This window comes from Bolinopsis microptera, chromosome 1 (genome assembly GCF_026151205.1).
Source record: "Bolinopsis microptera isolate Bmic1 chromosome 1, MBARI_Bmic_1.0, whole genome shotgun sequence".
Lineage (NCBI taxonomy): Eukaryota > Metazoa > Ctenophora > Tentaculata > Lobata > Bolinopsidae > Bolinopsis > Bolinopsis microptera.
The window spans coordinates 24427320-24445798 of record NC_087072.1 but is presented as its reverse complement, the minus strand read 5'-3'; the positions used below and the strand labels follow the sequence as shown (position 1 = coordinate 24445798).

Sequence of the window (18479 nt, the reverse complement as noted above, 5' to 3'; positions counted from 1 at the left end):
CTTCTGATGATTTTCCGTTTATCAAAGTTTTCTCTTGGAATTGAAGTTTCAGTACCTCTATCGTATCTTGTGTCATCTTGTGTCATCTTGTGTCATCTTCAGTACTGCTACTGGTAAGTCCCCATTCATCGCAGCACGCTAGTCTCAATCGCTCTGAGCTGTATTATACGAGACGTGACGCGCGAATTCAAACGTATTTTTATCGAGATTTACTAATGTACATGCGAATGTTTAAGCGGATCTTGATACGTTGCGCGCGCGTATAGGATTTCTCAGAAACGAACAGATGTTAATTAGCTATTATGGGGGACTATACTGTATTACATATTACGATAATTAAGTTAGGGTGCAGATAAGTAACTGCGAGTATACTATACAAATAAACTCCTTTTATTGAAACCCTTTTATCACGATGGGACTCGAGTCTTACTATTAACGTTCATTTCAGGTTCGGTTATTGCGTTCGACATTCTCTCACAGCAATCGGTCAGTATTGAATTAATTTTGCGTGTTATTCTCCTAGAACAATTTCGAATGACCTTGTATCCGCCATCCTCACTAAACTAAAGATTAATATATATTTAAATAAAACCTCCTCTCAGGGCGATCAAAAAGACAAAGAAAAAGGCAAAGAAAGGATGGATAAAGCGAACACATCTCTAGTGAGTTATTAGCGCCACAAGCACTTTCTTGTATTACTTTTCGTTATTTTTCGGATATTTTACCTCAAAATAAAGAGTGATGCAGAGATTTTGCACTCGTATTATATTTAGATGTTCATTATTTCAGGATACCAGCTCAACAGAATGCTTGATACAGTCAGGACAAAAATCTGACCAATCGGAGACAAAACCACTTTCTACACCTCAAAAGGAGACAGAAGTTAAACAAGTTTCAACAGAACCTGAATTGACAGAGACAGATACTAGTGAAGATAACCCTGATCCACTGTCTTCCTCTGTTAATATTCCCAAGAGAGAAAGAACAGTGTCCAGATCCTTCTCATATCTCAAATACAATGTAAGCTATTTCAGATGGTACAGCATTAACTGTTCTGTTTAAAAAGCAGTAGAGCTCGAAGTTTTATCGAAACATTGCTCCTGATTCTTGTGTATCCTATGGTCTCCATATTCATAGATAACACCTTTTCTCCCAGAATTCAGAAGTATCCGGTACAGGTCAACCAGTGGTCAGTGCAGCTCATCTCTCCTTCCAACCTGAGCACTTCTTCGCATTAGGGAGCCCTCTGGGACTTTTCCTAGCCGTCAGAGGAGTCCACTCTCTTGGTAAAGACTTCTCTCTTCCCACATGCAAACGATTTTTCAACATTTTCCATCCAGTGAGTAGAGCATTTAACATAATGACCTAATGATGTCGTGATTTTGGGAATAAGACTGATTCTCTTGATTCTCCAGAATCTTCTAATCAGATTCTTTATTTCTATAAATTGTGTCACCACTATAATCTGTATTCTTATAGAATATAAATTAACGAGTTAATGGGCCTACATTACGCCACTAACTGAGATATTTGTTTTTGTAAACAATTTCACCAATTAAACCATCACTTTTTCAGTACGATCCTGTGGTGAGTTTACATTGAATTTTTTTTGTCGGATCTTGTGGAAGGTAAAAAGATTAGCTGAGAGTAAGAATAATATCTCAAATTGGTGAAATTCATCCATGAACACAATAAGGAAAAGACTTTCTAATTTAAATGCAGAAAAGAACCCGATTCAGAAAGTAAATCAATGCCGAAAATAAAAGAAAATATAGCAAACAAATATATATATATATTTGTTTGCTATATTTTCTTTTTGCTATATATAGCAAAACATATTCCAGCCTCAAATGTTCACTTACACCTGATCACTCATCCTAAAATTGTTCGTAACCATGATTCGTGTTAAATCGTTGTGAAACAGCATCTCGTATCTGTCCCCACACGTACCTTAGCATCACCCTACTTTCTGGCTGAGTTATCAAGATCAGATTGTTCCCCAAACTCTCCGCTAAAAACACAATTTCCACCACGTGACGAGCCTCGTGATCTTTAACAAACCCACAGAGCAATAGTCTCCATACCAAGGCAAGGTTTGAACAATCAACTTTCATTTCACCTGTTGTGGCGAGGATTACTAGAAATGCAATGCAGCGTATCACGTATACTGTGTTCCAAATAGCTGCGTTCATGAAAAGTAACAGAGCTGTTTTAGAGGCCTGCCGATAAATCTCTTGAGATATGCGCTCTCTTGCTAGGATTATTTTCACCAGTATGTAGAGGTTGATGACTATAGTTGATAAAGACAGCAGGAGAAACAAGGACACATTGCTGATCACCATTATTTCGCTAGTCTGAAGAAGTGTCTTCCGTAAAATACTGATTATAAACCCCAGAAACCAGGAGGAAATCACAAAACCATTGGCTATTTTTATACCGAACTGTACATAAAAAGTAGCGCTTGTCTTCATCGATAGAACCCTGCACACGCCCAGTCCAAACAACATCGTTACTCCGCTGTAGAACTTAATGTGATAAATAATATCGAAGCAATCATCAGCATCATCAGACACTTTGCCATGAGTCGAGATTGATATCTCGATACAGATACCACCCGCTATTGTGATAAGATCTAGCAGGAGCATGTTTGTGTATATGAAATGAGAGGGTCGCCTTCTTAGTTCGTTTTGAAGTAAGATCCAGAGATTGATGCTGGTGATGATCAGGGATATGGTACAGACCACTGGTAAGCAGTATTCAAGGTATCGGTGGATTTGAGACTTGTTGGAAATTTCTGTGACATCTATCTGGTTTTCCATATTATAATCCATTTCACAAAGCCTTCTTATCGAAATGCTTATCTGAAGTAAATGTTTGGTTATAAAATCATAGAAGAATGAACTTTTTAAAAAAACAGACAGTCCTGAGGAAGTAGTCTGACGACTGACACAGATGACAAATCATGACTTAATTAAACTGATGAAAGAGTCAAACATTAAGAATGGACTGTGTAACTTGTATCAGATCAGTCGAATTACAATCGTCGATATTATAGTCTGTCTATTTGTTGTCTATTTGTTGTAATGACCTCCCAAAAAACGCACCTTAGCTCATAACACCGCAGGTTCACTACCGTACTCACTAGTAACTAGCATAATACAAAATAACTAGGGTACGTGGAAAACAGGGAATACTTATAGCACCACAACGGGATCGTTACTGGCATCACAAAACAAAAGGACAACTTTTAACTTTGTAGAGTTTGGAAGTATTGATTACTTGGTACTCATAGAAGGATTATGCGTCTCAAATTACATCGTTAACACTTATTAAATGATACATTGCAAGCTTAATCTGATGCACTATTACACAATATTCATTGTTTGTAGAATCATGAGAATATGATGGACTAGCGCGGATTCTTTTAATGGATTGTGCTATCTTCATACACACTGGATAAATTGTAGTTCAAATGAGACAAAAAAAAACTCCTGAAACAAATCATGAAGGGTCACGATTTCAGTTCCGTTTTAACAGTGCCGATCAACTGGCGCTTTTCTTTAACCCTACAAACAGACAAATTTACTTATTACCTATGCTTACTTGTACTTGGAAAGGTCTCCTCCTAGTCGTTGGAGTGACCTGCACCACATAGTAACTCCTTTCTCCGTTGTATTAGGCCTTTCCAATGTACCCTGTTTGTTTTCTTGATGTTTTGCAGCTTCCATTGTGGAAGAGGAAAATTCTTATTTTGCATAATTCAGCTACACTGAGAGTACTAACAAAGTCGTTATGCAGTTTACTGCAAATAACATGAACGATGGTTCTTACCTAATGAGACCATTTCCAAGATATTATCTTCCATGAGGATTGAGGATGTTACTGATTGTCACTTCCCTGATTTCTTTGTCTACAATTTCCCCCTTTTGTTAGTTTTAGAACCGGTAGCGTTCTACAATTACCATGGTTAACGAATAGCTACGTCATGATAATTAGCTACCTGCTAATTGATACCAGTTACCACCCATGGAAATTACCTTATTATCATATTAATGCACTTTTGGAGTTGTTAGAGTGGAAACAGGCGTATAGCTACAGCTAGCTAGCTATTCCAAAATTTTGTCGCATAGCATCATGCCGTTGTGGATAGTGAATTGTTGGCAGTGTAACTGAGATGGTATTCAGTGAAATTGATTCTGTGATGCTTGAGGGCGTGCTTATGGTATTGAGACAGATTTATTATCAGCATTACGGTTGATGTTGCGCTTTGGTTCTCTATTTTTCTGGGCAAACCCAACCATGATGGCAGTCTACATCTCAGAAAGAATGGAGAACGATTCACACTGCTCTTGTCACTCTATCTTTCGATTGTGTTTGCTATCTTTTATTACACCCTTCTTCTCTCTAGAGCTGCGTTGGATTGAACAGCTGCACAACTGGAATATTCCTCGCCAAGCTTGTTTCCTCTAAAGAAGTCCTAACTCAAAGCTCTTTTATATCAAGTGGTTTCGCTCTCCCGGTCGGTGGAGCTTGGGTTTCAGTGCTCGGATGGTTATTTCTAGACCTGCTGAACTGGAGAGTTTTCGTTCTGCTGACTTCTATTCCACTATTTGTTTCTCCAATCATCAGTTTCACTTTTGCATCGAAAAGCCAGAGGAAGTTGAAGGAGAAATTGAGCCAGTTGCTGTAATCAATATTGTTCCAACTGAAACTGGCAGCAAAATCAACACGAAACCAAATAATGTACCGAATTTTACCGCTAGGGTCATTAAATCTAGTCTGTTTTGCTTCTCAAACCTTTGCGTTGGAAGCATTATTCTTTTTACATGGCTGATAAGAAGCTACAAGAGAGATATTTCTCTTGAAAAAGAAGTTAGTAATTGTGAGGAAGTATTGCAAGGTGACGATTTCCTGATTCTAGCGGCAGTTACTGGTGCTACCAACGTGATAGGACCACTTGGGTATCTTCTGAGGAGTCGTGTAAAGTTCCAGACCCTGAAATTTACGATCACGACTACAATAGTTCTTAGCTACGGTATTATTCTGGCAGAACCCGGCCTGATTGCTTCCGAGGTTCTGTTAGGGCTGGCTAAGTTGTGTTACTCCATACAGGCAGTGGAAGTTGCTTTACTATTATTCGACTACAATTACTATGGGAAGTCAGGATTCGAGTTAGGAAGTGGATTAACCATGGCGTCAGGGATGGTTGGGAGCACGTTGGGGACCTCTCTTGCTGCATTCCTGTATCCTCGCAGTTATCATCACCTTGCTCATAGTATATGTGTTCAGCTCGTTTTTATCTGCTTTATGAGGGAACGATTATCATAACTTTGAGAACTGATAGTTGGGTCGGTTGGTACAACTTGATTTGATGATTCCAAACACAAGAAATATATGTTGTTCATGAAATTGAAAAACATATTTATTCGAAAATCTTAAAATAACTATCATACAACTTATTTTAATACAAATTATGACTAAGAGACTAGCAAACAATTGGACTATTGAATGATCGTTCATTAGCAGTATGTAATATGGATAGACTTGAACGGTTAAAATAATCACATGTTTTATATCTTCTATACAGGATGCTATAGAAGATTAAAATCAACAAATTTAACATACTTTACTTTATCATATTCACCAGACTGTACCACTACACGTCTTAACCAGACTTTAGTGTGTTTAGAAACTTAATTTTCCATTTGAGACGGTGTGGCAACCAAAATTCTAACGAATAAATTTGCTTGATAAAAAAGTTCAAAAAAGTTCTGGATGCTATAAAAACTGAAATTTTATACAAAATACATTAATATGACATTTTCAAGAAATACTTTTGCATATAGTAATCATTAAAATCATATTTTATTGATTAAAAGGACCGCTTTATCACTCGTCGCTCATTTGAAGCTGCGAAAATTGAATAGAGCAGTCCCCATCACTGATCTGTCCCTCCTTCTCCCCATCACTGATCTGCCCCTCCTTCTCCCCATCACTGATCTGCCCCTCCTTCTTTGCCGTCATATTTGAACTTCTGACATTAAAGTAATCATCATTATATCGCTTTTTAGCTTGATAGTAAGATATATTATAGATCACGAATTTTGTATGAGCTTTAAAATTGTCCATCTTCAAGTTTGGGATAGTGTCCAAAGCTTCAAACAGAGGGAGCGGTAAAACAGAATTTGGATTATCACCCCAAATGCGCTCCCCTTTCGTAGCTTCGAAGTGAACGTACAATAAGCTCAATTCTTCTGGTAAAATAAGATCATGACAATGAATTTGATCTTTAGATTTCTTAGAGGACCATTTGTCTTCTCGGTGAAATTTGATGAACTGAACCTCTTTATCAGTCAATGAATTAGTGAAGCTACCTCGTTGGAGAATAAATCCACAATTTCCACTTCTCGAACAGGCAGGAACTCCGGGATGTTTAAAATGGAACATAAAAGCTTGATCATTCGTTTCCGTGTCACAATAAATAATTTCATTGTCGAAGTCGTCGAATAAGTTAATATTCCTTTCAATTCTTTCCAATAGCTCAAAATACTTTTTCCTCTTTTCACTTCCTCCGCCAAGAAGACGCACAAGTGTATTTGACACACTTTGAGCATAACTCGAGTGAGCTTTGTTAAGATCCCTGTTGTAATAGTTACTCACTAGCTGTCCTAATATTTCAGTGACGTTGATCTCCGGCAATTCATCCTCTCCATATGTTAACAAGACATACGAGATGTAGTCTATAAAGGTGTTGATACTGCGGACATGTTTATGCTCTGCTACAAATAAGAAATTGTCTGGGTTATTTCTGCAGCCTTCAAAGATACCGTCTCTGAACCATTCAAAACTCTTTGCGTCGTAAACTGATTTGAGTGGTTTTTGTGGAAACACTTTTTTGTGAGCATTATAGGTCAGAAATTTGAAAACAAATTTTGTATCTTTATGTGGTATAATGTCAAGCTTGTCAACTAACAAATCCAAAACCTGCTCATTCAACTCCGGGAAATGAATCTGACTGAGTATCAAGTTTAACTTTTCTAAAATAAAAATCAAGTTCTCCCCAAAATTGCTGATTTCTGCTAATTCTTTCAATATCTGCCTTAGGAAAATATCCAATTGAAGGGGCTCAGCTATTGTGAGCAGAGTTTCGATATCAAACAGTGTCACACTATTCAGATCTGAGATTGACTCTTCCAGAAAGGCCTTAATTAGGTCGATTGGTAATAACCTTATTACTCCTGTTAAGGTATGTATGTATATTAAAAATTCCTCGCCCCACTTTTCAAACATAAACCTTGACTCCTCCATGACAAATTTCGCTTCTTTTTTAAACTCAACTGCTTCGATATCATTAAGACTTTTTGAGTATAAATTCCCTATCTGAAATATTCTACCCTGAAAATATCTCTGCAGGGATCCAAGTAACCACTGCACATCAAACACCATGGACAACTTGTGAAGTTCACGAAAAGTTTTTTCCTCGAAAGGTGCTTCTGATTTACCGTTCATGCCTGAGAAGGATATATGTCCGCTGTCCAGAAATGACAGAAATATAGCTACATTGTCGAATTCAAAATCGTCCATTTCAATCTCAGTCATGTGAAGTTCATTGATAAATCTGCAAAACACTGAACTATTCTGAGTTAATATGTTCCGGTTAACCGCAAGCGGATCGTGATCTCGAACTGTGAGTATGATTAACTGAGTGTCTCCCATCCTGAAATAATTCATATAACTGTTGTTGAGGAGGGGGGGGGGTTCAAAGCAAGACAACGAAAAAATGATGACAAAGATGTACACACAGTGCGTAAATTAATATTAAAAGGATGATAAAAGAGCAAACTGAGAAGTAATAAATGAATTAAGCTTATGTATCACTATGGCTATGTAATATGAGATAGTGTACGCATAGTGACTATGCGTAATATGAGTTAGTGTACACACAGTGACTAAGTGTACACTAACTCATATCACTAGCAAACGTGTAACATGGGGACTGTATTTCATGTGACCTATACTGCAACTACTCATTCGAGGATTCCGTAGCAAACATATAAAATTCGATTTTTATAGGCCACACCCAATCAACATTAAATTGCTTATATTCGTGTTCGCCAACATGCTAGAAACTCAATTTCACGATTTCAGTACCTATTTAACATATTTCCGATCAACTGGTGCTTTTATTTTTTACCCTACTTTTTCTGGCAAGATGACCATTCTCCTAATAGGAAGAAGAAAATTCTTATTTCACATAATTCAGCTACACTTGATAAACTAATAAAGTCGCGATAAATTGGTGGACTTTTACTAATATTTAACTTTGAAGAACCAATTTTAACCAAATTTTTTGAACAAAACAGAAATTGTGAATGTGATTGTGGACAAGGACTTCTGAATTTTTGAAATTGTTACATCATGTACATTTTGTACAACATAATTTTGATCATGACAATAACTATAAGGGTACAATGTATATTGTACATGACGTACTTACTTGACGTATCTTACTTATAATCCAGAGAATTATTCTGTATGTAGAATGTATGTCTGTACGACCGCCCACATGCAAATAAGATAAGAAATAGGAAGTTGCATAGTTACCATGGTAACGGTGTTGAACGCGCACTTGTAAAGATTTGCGAGTGACATTTTGATTGGTTTTGTGGTAATTACGTTGTGTTCAGTGCGAGCTACATTTTAATCGGCTGTGTCTTCGGTTGTGACGGATTTATTGATGCTATAAAAACTGACTACCAAAGAATACTATTAGCTTCCTCCCTGTGACCACGGACTTTCTAGTATTGTATATAACGTATATTGTACAATATGACGTATATATATTGTATATGATAAAATCTTCATATCACTACCATATCACAAGACAATAACGCTTTAAGGCTCTTAAAAAGATATGAATGATGAAAATGTAATAGTTTATTTTATAAAAGATTGAAATCAACAGATTTAACAGAATAAAGTTTATAATTTGTTGCCAGGCTCTCATATGTTCAGATACCAAACTTACTGTAGAGATTAATCGAATTTTGTCTAGATAATTAATTAATAATCTACTTATTAGATTACTTTAATCTGCTAATAACTTCTGACCGCACTGATAACGATTAACGAACCAAGTTTGGTCCAGAATAGCAGCCAATTTTAAATATATTCTGGCTTAGTTGTACTTTTTACCTCCACAAAAGGTCTGGGAAAATGTATACTCATGTCTCACATTCAGATGAGTCTATCTTAAAACTTCTAATATTGCTTTCTTAAAACAAATACCCGCGGTTCTGGGAATTTCTTTACCTTAAAGATATTATATGTACAATTATATCGCTATTTAAACTAATAATATTTAGGCGTACAAATTAGAACCGCTGATTCTCGGGAAGAAAGGAGATCCTGTTATACTACCTCATCACAAAGGAAGGAAACGTATGCACAAGGGTAAGTCCAGCATCTTACTCCTTCATCAACTCTTTCAATGTGGCGAGAATCAAGAAGTTTTGTGTGTTTTTAATAACATAACTTACAGATTGTTGTGTGTTTTTCTCTTATCTTGATATTTCAGAGATCACTGATCAGATAGCGAGAGTAGGGTTTGCTTTTAAGAACCAGATTTCCAACACTATTCTATCTTTCTACAACGGGAGTTCAACTCAGCCGGAGGAAGAAAATAAGGTTCAAGAAGAAGGTACGATAATTGATTTCAAAACTCATCCAAATACTTTCTATTCGTAAAAACTAATTTCAATTCGCTTGGAAACATGATTAATAATTATAATATCCAGTTATATCGACCGAACCATTGTTTCACTTTCAGTAAGCGAGAGCAGTAACGATACAAGAATAGACTGTGGAATACTGAACAGAGGAGAGAGGGTAGATTATGTACTCCAGGAGTCCCCCCTAGAAATTGTCAACGAGTACTTATTTTCCTTATCATCGCATCTTTGTTATTGGTAAATATGTAATTTTTTCTTCAAAATTCAGACTCACGGTTTGGGAAGTTTAGAAAAAAACACGCCGTAAATGAGATGATAACAGCTGTAATTTCTATAACCCTTCTACAGGTCATCGGAAGACACGCTACTTCTAATTACACGGGAGATATTCAGATCAGAAACGAGTGTTCCCTCGCATTTACCACTTGTTTAATTTCTACTCCCAGAATTCAAAGTGCGTTTCCAGTTTTCCTCCCCGCTATTATTATAGGTTCAACTATAAGAGCATAAGGCTGTTTGTAGACTGCAGACTATAATTTTGGGTAATTGAACAGAAACATTGCCGTTAGATTATGGTGTTTTTGTATCTATAGCTAGATATGGACATAGGTAGTATTTTCAGGGTATTGGACATGCTCAGCTTCAGCGGATCAGTTATATTACATATTAGTAGAAACTGTGTATATTTATTAACTAAAGATTGTTGCAGATATAGAGCTACAAAGTGGTTCAGTGGATTAATATTTTGGTCAGTAAAAGTAGTGTATAATTGTTATTTTGGTTGTAAAGAAAATAAATCATAGATAATTTCGCAGACATTTATGGAAGCAAGAATATTTGTTGTTTTTAATGAGGGTTTAGTTTTTCAGAGATGTAGATTTTATTGCCAGACATTGAATTTGAATTGGATTTTTGTAAATTATTAGACCGATATGAACTTTGATAGGATTTCAGAAATGTTAATTGTTATGTTATGTTACGATCCAGATGTTTATTGCTCAACTTAAAGTTCAAAGTTAAACATTGATGAAGACAACGAAACGATGGAGATTTTATTTGTTCCATTATTATCGTAACCACGCTTCAGTAATAATAAGACGAATAATATCTAAAATTTGTCACATAGACATTCGCTTAAACTTTCACAGATTATCCGTCTTGCAACCATATAACTATGAACTATCTAGAAAGTTTCAAAAAATCGTATATTAGGATCTGGAGAAAATCGAAAGTTAATTCATAATTGCTTAAAAAGTAAAACACATGATTTTTGACATTTTGATTTGGAACAGATTTGTCGAAAATCCTTCTGTTCTACAGGTTGACGGATGTTATAGTTACTCCATACCCATCTAAATTTCTTCGAAGTAGCGCGAGCTGGCCGCTGCCGCCGCTTTTCTCTCGAAATATTAGCTATACTAGCGGCCCGAGCACCGAGGCAAGTGCTACAAAGTAGCACTTAAAGTTTAAACTAGCACTTACAACTTTAAGTCAAAAGCGTTGTATCTAGAAGCTATAACTTATTTGACCATTGTTAATGATCTGGCCCGGCGCGCGCTACTTCATCGTATCGGGCCATAACATTTCGAGAAGAAAGCGGCGCGCGCTACCATGTGCTTTAATCGCGCCGCTGCCATGCGGGCGCGCTTGTTTCACATGTCTTACTGGGCCGCGCTCAGCCTGTCATTCCGCCAAATCTTTATTCGTGTTAATGAACATAATAGCCTGGGGTCCTCAGGTAACACATGTCATGAAGTCAAGTTTTACCGACGTGAGGCGGGCGCGCGCTTCTGCAAGCGCAAGGGCTCTGGATATAGAGCAACCTGTCATTCTGCCATGCCGAATCTTTAATGTTTGTGCGTAAACATTATAGCCTGTGGTCCACACTGTACTCCTGACTGACCCGGCGCGCGCTATTTTGTACGTTTTGAAGCTTTGTCATTTTATTTGTGTATCGGGCCAATATTTCGGGGAAAAAAGCGGCGGGCCGCGTGCTATAAAAAATTTAAACGAGTATCATCCGTTTGTATGTTTATAACCTACCAGTGACCAGTAGTGTAAGAGGATTTTTTCGAGCTCCGTTTACCCCTAAAATTGGGGTACATTTAGCTTTAACACAGTTGACTAATCTGCCAGATTTTTTAGCCGGAGATTACAAGTTCGAATCCCAGTCGAAGCCATTCTTTTCTGCTTGATTGGTGCAGCGGTTTCATGTCATCATCTTCGCCTGTCACATGACTTATCTAGTCACGTGACTTGTGTAATTGAAGATGAAGCTGTACATTTATTTAATTAGATGATTCGTATTCTATTCAGATAGTCTCTAGATATAAATGAAACACCAAGTATCACTATCAACAACGTTAACATCTGGCACGCGGCGACCTTTTATTTGTAAAGTGTGCTGATAAAGTGAGATAATGAATAATGAGCTTTCTAAATTTAACTAGGGACAGAGTGTACCGTTTCAGGACAACACCTGCAACTTTGCTTACACTATCATTCAGCGTTCAGCGGTGTGTTGCGTAAATTTTGACTCTGATTCAGCTTTAATTGTTATTATCTTTAACTTTAAGGTTAAGTTTTTAATTCTTTTACCGTAGTCGGTCACGTAACACTGACTGTTTGATATGAAATCTAATTTATAAAGAGCACTTTCAGGATGCAGATGGTTACTATACAGCAGCTCAAGAATACTACGTCATTGTATAGCCATAAGCCTTGTACAGCATAGTTACAGTAACATCTGTGCAATGTATTTGACACAAATCTCTTGTCAAGAACTGGTCTAGATATTTTCTACTTTCTAAAATTATATCATATGAATGAATACTGAATGATAATTATAATGTATTATTTAAATAAGTTATAATGTAGACAAGGAAACACGTTTAGATTTTTGAAGATAACTTAAATAATAATAATAATAAATAATAATAATAATAATAATAATAATAAATACAACTTTTATAAACCGCCTTATAGCTAAATCATATAACTCGATATAATTTAATCCAGGAGATAAACTCCAGTGCTTTCTAAAGCGGCTCTTACATTAACTCTTACATTAAACAAAACTATATTCAATAACTCTATATCATATATATTATATATGTCCAAATACTTATCAATAGTTAACAACGTTTTGGTTATAAAGTTCATGAATCTTCCTAACGATATTTTTGTTCTCGTTCATTAGTTTGTTGACATCAGATAGACTAGTAGTCATGATAACTGCATCCAATAGAGCTCGCTCTTCCATACTTAAAATTGTGGTGATATCTTGTCCACAGTCAGCGAGAAGCTGCTCCAATGTCTCAAAAATTTCAGTTTTCATTATGTAAGAGAATAAAAAGTCGAAACATGTGTCTTCCTCTTTACATAATTTTCTTTGTAACAGGACGTCTAGAGTTTTGAGTAATTGTTTATAGGAGCTTGATTTATAATTCAACAAGCTCAAACATCACCATATCTTTTAACCATTTTATTTTAGACCCCTACAATAATACAACACCATCAAACCACCCAACTATAAACCTAAGGAGCCTAGTTACCTGGAGCCATCAGAGAGATCGTACTCTGAATACTTCTCAACACTACTGGGTGGGGAGGGGTACAATCTGAGGGGTACGATCTGCGCGCTCTCTCCTGAAGAGGGCGGGGTTTGTTAATCTTGGGGGTTTGTTCATCTTCATGTTTGGTAAGTTTGTGAATAAGGGCATCCAAATTGTAGAAAATTTGTTATTTATTTGCAAATAATAGCATTGTTTACAATAACAACATGATATTGTTATTGTTAGCTTACGAACAAGTGCCTTGTCGGAGAAACATAACATTATACATATAATTTAGTGATAAGCTGTTTTTAAATAAGATGTTAACCTGTCAATGCTGCCTCCTCATTTCTCAGCCAAGTAACAACATCGTCCTTATTAATAGTAACACCAGATACAGTGTTCTCAGTTATCAATGTTAGCAGCTCTTCTTGCAACGGCTGGAAAATAGAAGATTAATAATGGGATATTTGTGAGACAGAAACTGTATCAAAACAAAAGCAAATAATTGAAGAATAACAGTCATTGACTGCCTCATTATTTTTTGGTTTTCCAAAATTTAACCTGAATAAACATTAAACAATCAGCAGCGAGATCATTGTTTGAAAAAAATGGGGAAATATTGAAGTTTCCAATTTATAATAGCCTCTTATGTCCTTAACTCCTTCTTAAAAACATAACAATTCTCACCCGGGTGCCGGGGGGAGGAGGCTCGTCAGAAGCAGTGACTGCGAAATCTGCCAAATCATCATAATCTTCATACATGTCCTGTCTGACTCTGTCGTTATCGTCATCGTAGTCAGAGTCCTCATCCAGATCAATAACTTCCTTCTCTACTGGACTTGCTACTGGACTGCTCACTTCTTCCATAACTAATCATTAAAAAAGTGTTATTGATTCTAGAATTCGAAGGAATGTACAATCTGATATTATACGAAGCCACGTTTGTTATAAGAATTTTGGAATACTATACAGTATTTTCTTCTTTTCTTTAAAAAAATAAATAAAATAATAAGCAACATTCAACAACATTGATTGACAATATTTAACAATATTAGACAACATTAGCAACATTTGAACAACATTTAATAATATATGACCAAAAATGATATGAGGCTGTAGAGTGACCATTCTGAGAGTACTCTTTATAAACTAGATTTCATATAAAACAGTCAGTGTTACGTGACCGACTACAATCAAAAGAATTAAAAACGGTAAGCTTAAATTTAAATTGAATAATAATTAGGTGAACCAGGGAAAAATTTTTACGCAACACACAACTGAACGCTAAGTAGTAGTGTAAGATACGTTCCAGGTGTTGTCCTAAACTGCACACTCTAGTTAAATTTAGCTAGCACATATTAAGTGAAAGTCACTATATCACTTTATTAGTACATTGTACAGAGGTCGCCTCAAACCAGATGTTAATAATGTCGATAGACAACTGATGTAATTGTACGTGAACGTGTACACTATACATTTAACGACTTCTGTTGTGTGATGAATGTATTATGTAGGGTTAGATTGCTTGAATATGGGTTAAACTAGGTTAAAATGTGTACCATAATAATATAATCACATTGGAGAACGACTCCGTCTGGGATTCGAACTTGTAACGTCTGGATAAAATGTGGCAGATTAGTCAACTGTGCTAAAGCTAAATGTACCCCAATTTTAGGGGTAAACGGAGCTCGAAAAAATCCTCTTACACTACTATAATTATAAAAATTGTGTCAAACAATATATAAACATTCAATTAAATCAAGTGATGCAATTGGCAGAGCACAATCAAATTTTAAGTGTTGCAATTGGCAGAGCACAATTCATTGCTACCAATAATTTTTTCAAAAAACATTACCAAAAGTTGCCTGTGTTTACTAAATTATTAGTCTTTTTAAATCCTTCTAGATTCCAGTTCAATGATAGTAGCCCATGGCAGGCAGGTGGAGACCACAACTGAGCACAATACTCCAAGTGGGCCCCTGTATTATAGAGAGATGACTGGGCGGGCGGCAGACGGCAAATCTGTCGCAGAGAAAGCTGCTTTCAACCTGGTCCTTGCTGCGTGTAAAAACATAAAGTCTGGATACAGCTACAGGTGAGTGGTGACGTCAGACGTGAATATGATTGACAAGTTATCGAAATAGTTTTCGTTTATAGTTGCTGCTTTGTTAAAATCTTTTTTGTTTGTTTCAATGTATATACATTAACCATTTGTATGGAATAATATTTTTATCAGGGACTACAAGGAGATGATTCTCTTTTTGGATTCTGCTGGTGCTGAGGTAGGGGATCTAAACCACTCTAAAGCCTTTCCTCCGAGAGTGGTAGATGAAGGTTAAAAATTGTTATGAGAACAGCTAGTAGGCTACTTCACCAATAGCAATTTTACCTTTCCTTTGCCATTCTCACTGATCACCGACAAAGATCAGGACAAACTGAGGAAGCGTACACTCGTTGCGATCCGACTACTGAACATGGACATTGAAGACAGTGAAACCCTGGTGAACACGATCTATCTGGGCCACCCAGCGGCTATTGATCAGTCGGGTGCCGGCATTGCCCAAACCATTTATGAGTTTCACTAGAGTGCTGGGTTGGACCGGAGGCAACTGAGGAGATCGTATCGTGGCCTCTGTGCCGATGGCGGTATACTTAATGTCAGATCGTCTCCTCCAGTTGTTCTGTGATACTACTGACAGTGTACATGAATCAATGAGGAGTAAAGTTATTTGGGTGTGGGAAAATGGCGCTCACTTAATTGAACTCATCTTGAAGCATACACTGTTAGAGTACCCAGACATCAGGAAAGCTAAGGAATCACTTGCTTCTTTGTCCAAGTTTTTTAGAGAGAATGTTCCGTACGAGACCGTACGTAAACTGGGGTTGGCGTCTTCGAAGTGCCTGTACACCCAAAGCTAGATAAGGATATGAAGTTCGTCGCGCACGACTCTACGATTGCGCAACTTCTTTTATAATCTAGCTTTGTACATAGAGGCGCTTCAGGAGATAGTCAACACAGTCTCCAATGACGAATTAGTCGAGAAAGCTAGAGGGTTTTTGATCCTTGTTACCGATGAGTTGTGGCTCCTTGACATTTACTTTCTTGGGGCTATAACCAGAATCCTGAAACGGTTTTCGACCCAATTTCAAGTAAGTATGTTTATCACGTTTGAATAGTTGTAAGTTTAGAAACTGTGAAAAATCACGTTAGCATCATCATTAGTTGCTTTTCATTCAACGTAATTACGAGTCTTAAAGCTGGATATTTATATTTTCAGATCTCCGGATTGACTTTGGATGGTTACGTCAACTTGGTGGGTCAAGTGAAGATGGCCCTCAAGAATCTGAAGATTGTCTCGCCTAACGCAGCATCTCAGTACTTTCTTGTGGAATACACAGAACACCTGGCCAAACCATTAATGGTGGACCCTACTCAACGAGCGTCAAGATCAAGACTAACTGATGGTCAAGATGCTGTTGATTCTAGGGTATCGGGGCTGCAAGAACGTACACATCTTCACCAAAAGGTTGTAGAAGGTCTTCTGAAATGGGCTAAAAAATATTGGTTTGAACACGAATACTGGCAGCGTCAGCGTAATAATGTGCTCAGGCTTGAGAACATGGGACATATTGAACATGATCAGTGAAAACTTTCAAGTGCCCTTAGAAGATCCAGTTAATCCGTCACACCATTGGTGCCGGTGCACTACGTGCAATAAATTATTCCCCTTGACTGACACTGGTTCCCACGGTAACTGTGTAGCCACTTGGATAACCATTCCCTCGCTTGTTGTAAGCTTCAAGCGGGTATCCAAGGTTGTGCCAGATGCACTGAAAGATATGGTTGACAACAGTGGGGTCTTATTATAGTTTTATAAACATTTCTCATAACTTTAATTTCTCTTATAATGAGATTCCTTGTAACCCATGCAATCATACTGTTTGCGTAACCTACTAATACAACTTTTAATATGTTTCGACCATTTCAAATCTGAAGAAGTTAAAACTCCAAGATCTTTCTAGCTGCTTCAATACATTCAAGTGTAACACCACTAAATACATATTCTTGAAGGGGATTTTCATTAAATGGAACATGCATTATTTTGTATTTGCTAGGATTAAACTTTAACAGCCTCACATTTTGCCAGTCTTGCAAGCTTTCTAACAAAAAATTTCAATTTTATTTGCCTTTATTTGCCTTGAAGGGGGGGGGGGGGGTGTCACGTCCGCTTGTCTCATAGAATCCAAAAAGGACAGGACATAGGCGGACATAGGCGGACATATTTTTTTTATTAAATACTTTTCAAATTTTACAGAGTACAGCAATAGATGAATATAAAATAGAATCGTTCAAAATATCGCCCCCATCTGTAAAATATGATGGGCACCCAAACACGGTAAACACATAGTGAACTATGTCCGCAGTAACTTGGACCCATTACATCGAATTAATCTAAATCCAAAAATTTATGAAAAACTATTTAATAACAAACAAATCCATGGTGAATAACTGTGGATATATAGTCAAAATTGGTATTTCAATACGTCAAATTCCAGATACATTAGATACAGGTCTGATATGGTCATTAATGTGTGAGGTGTGCGGGTGAAGTGTGATATGATGTTGAAAGTATAGGAAGGTAGATAAAAAAATTAATAAAACAAAAATAATAATAATATGGGGAGCAAAGAGACTAGGCTAGGCTGTTGTTTCACTATCCAATAAACATTTCCATAGATGCTTAGTGACCTCAGCTTTGAAAACACTTGTAGACACAATCTGTCTTACCTGTAAAGGGAGTCCATTCCACAGTATATGAGTTCTGTAGAAAAATGATTTTGCCAGTGGACTATTTGAGGTACATAAGGTGTGTGAATTCTGACTTAACTTAGGTAAAATTGATGACACAATAGACAGACTGTCGAGGTGGCAACGTCTTAGTCGAGAAGTGCCCTGATATAAAGTGAGATAGTGAGGCAGCCATACAGGAATTAAATTGTTCAGAACTTTGTGGAAAAAAATAAGATCATTCAAGTCAAACTTTTGAGACAAAGGGAGAATGTCGACAAGCTTGCACTTTTTGACATATTGCTCAGGTGGGTAACTGCGGCCCTCTTCAGACAGAATCCATTTAATAGCTCTCTTTTGGAGACTTTCTAATTTATCACTAAGTGATTTATTACAAGGGCG

The 18479-nt window shown here is 36.9% G+C and overlaps 2 protein-coding genes across 2 annotated transcripts in view; both read left to right on the top strand.

Moving 5' to 3' along the window:
- LOC134826018 (phospholipase DDHD2-like) overlaps nucleotides 1-10772 on the top strand; it is a 30714-nt gene extending 19942 nt beyond the window's left edge. The window contains exons 6-14 of the mRNA XM_063838262.1: nucleotides 449-486; nucleotides 603-662; nucleotides 790-1020; nucleotides 1157-1339; nucleotides 1576-1587; nucleotides 9366-9453; nucleotides 9578-9700; nucleotides 9830-9968; nucleotides 10080-10772. Of these exons, the coding sequence (XP_063694332.1) occupies nucleotides 449-486; nucleotides 603-662; nucleotides 790-1020; nucleotides 1157-1339; nucleotides 1576-1587; nucleotides 9366-9453; nucleotides 9578-9700; nucleotides 9830-9968; nucleotides 10080-10164 (959 nt within the window). The 3' untranslated portion in view covers nucleotides 10165-10772. The remainder of the gene's footprint in view (nucleotides 1-448; nucleotides 487-602; nucleotides 663-789; nucleotides 1021-1156; nucleotides 1340-1575; nucleotides 1588-9365; nucleotides 9454-9577; nucleotides 9701-9829; nucleotides 9969-10079) is intronic.
- A 4451-nt stretch (nucleotides 10773-15223) lies between these two features.
- Nucleotides 15224-17179, top strand: LOC134821138 (uncharacterized). Its single transcript, XM_063831806.1, has 4 exons — nucleotides 15224-15383; nucleotides 15525-15570; nucleotides 16292-16438; nucleotides 16567-17179. Exons 1-4 carry the CDS (start codon nucleotides 15283-15285, stop codon nucleotides 16933-16935), a joined length of 663 nt encoding a protein of 220 aa, XP_063687876.1. The 5' UTR covers nucleotides 15224-15282; the 3' UTR covers nucleotides 16936-17179.
- The last annotated feature ends 1300 nt before the right edge of the window (nucleotides 17180-18479 follow it).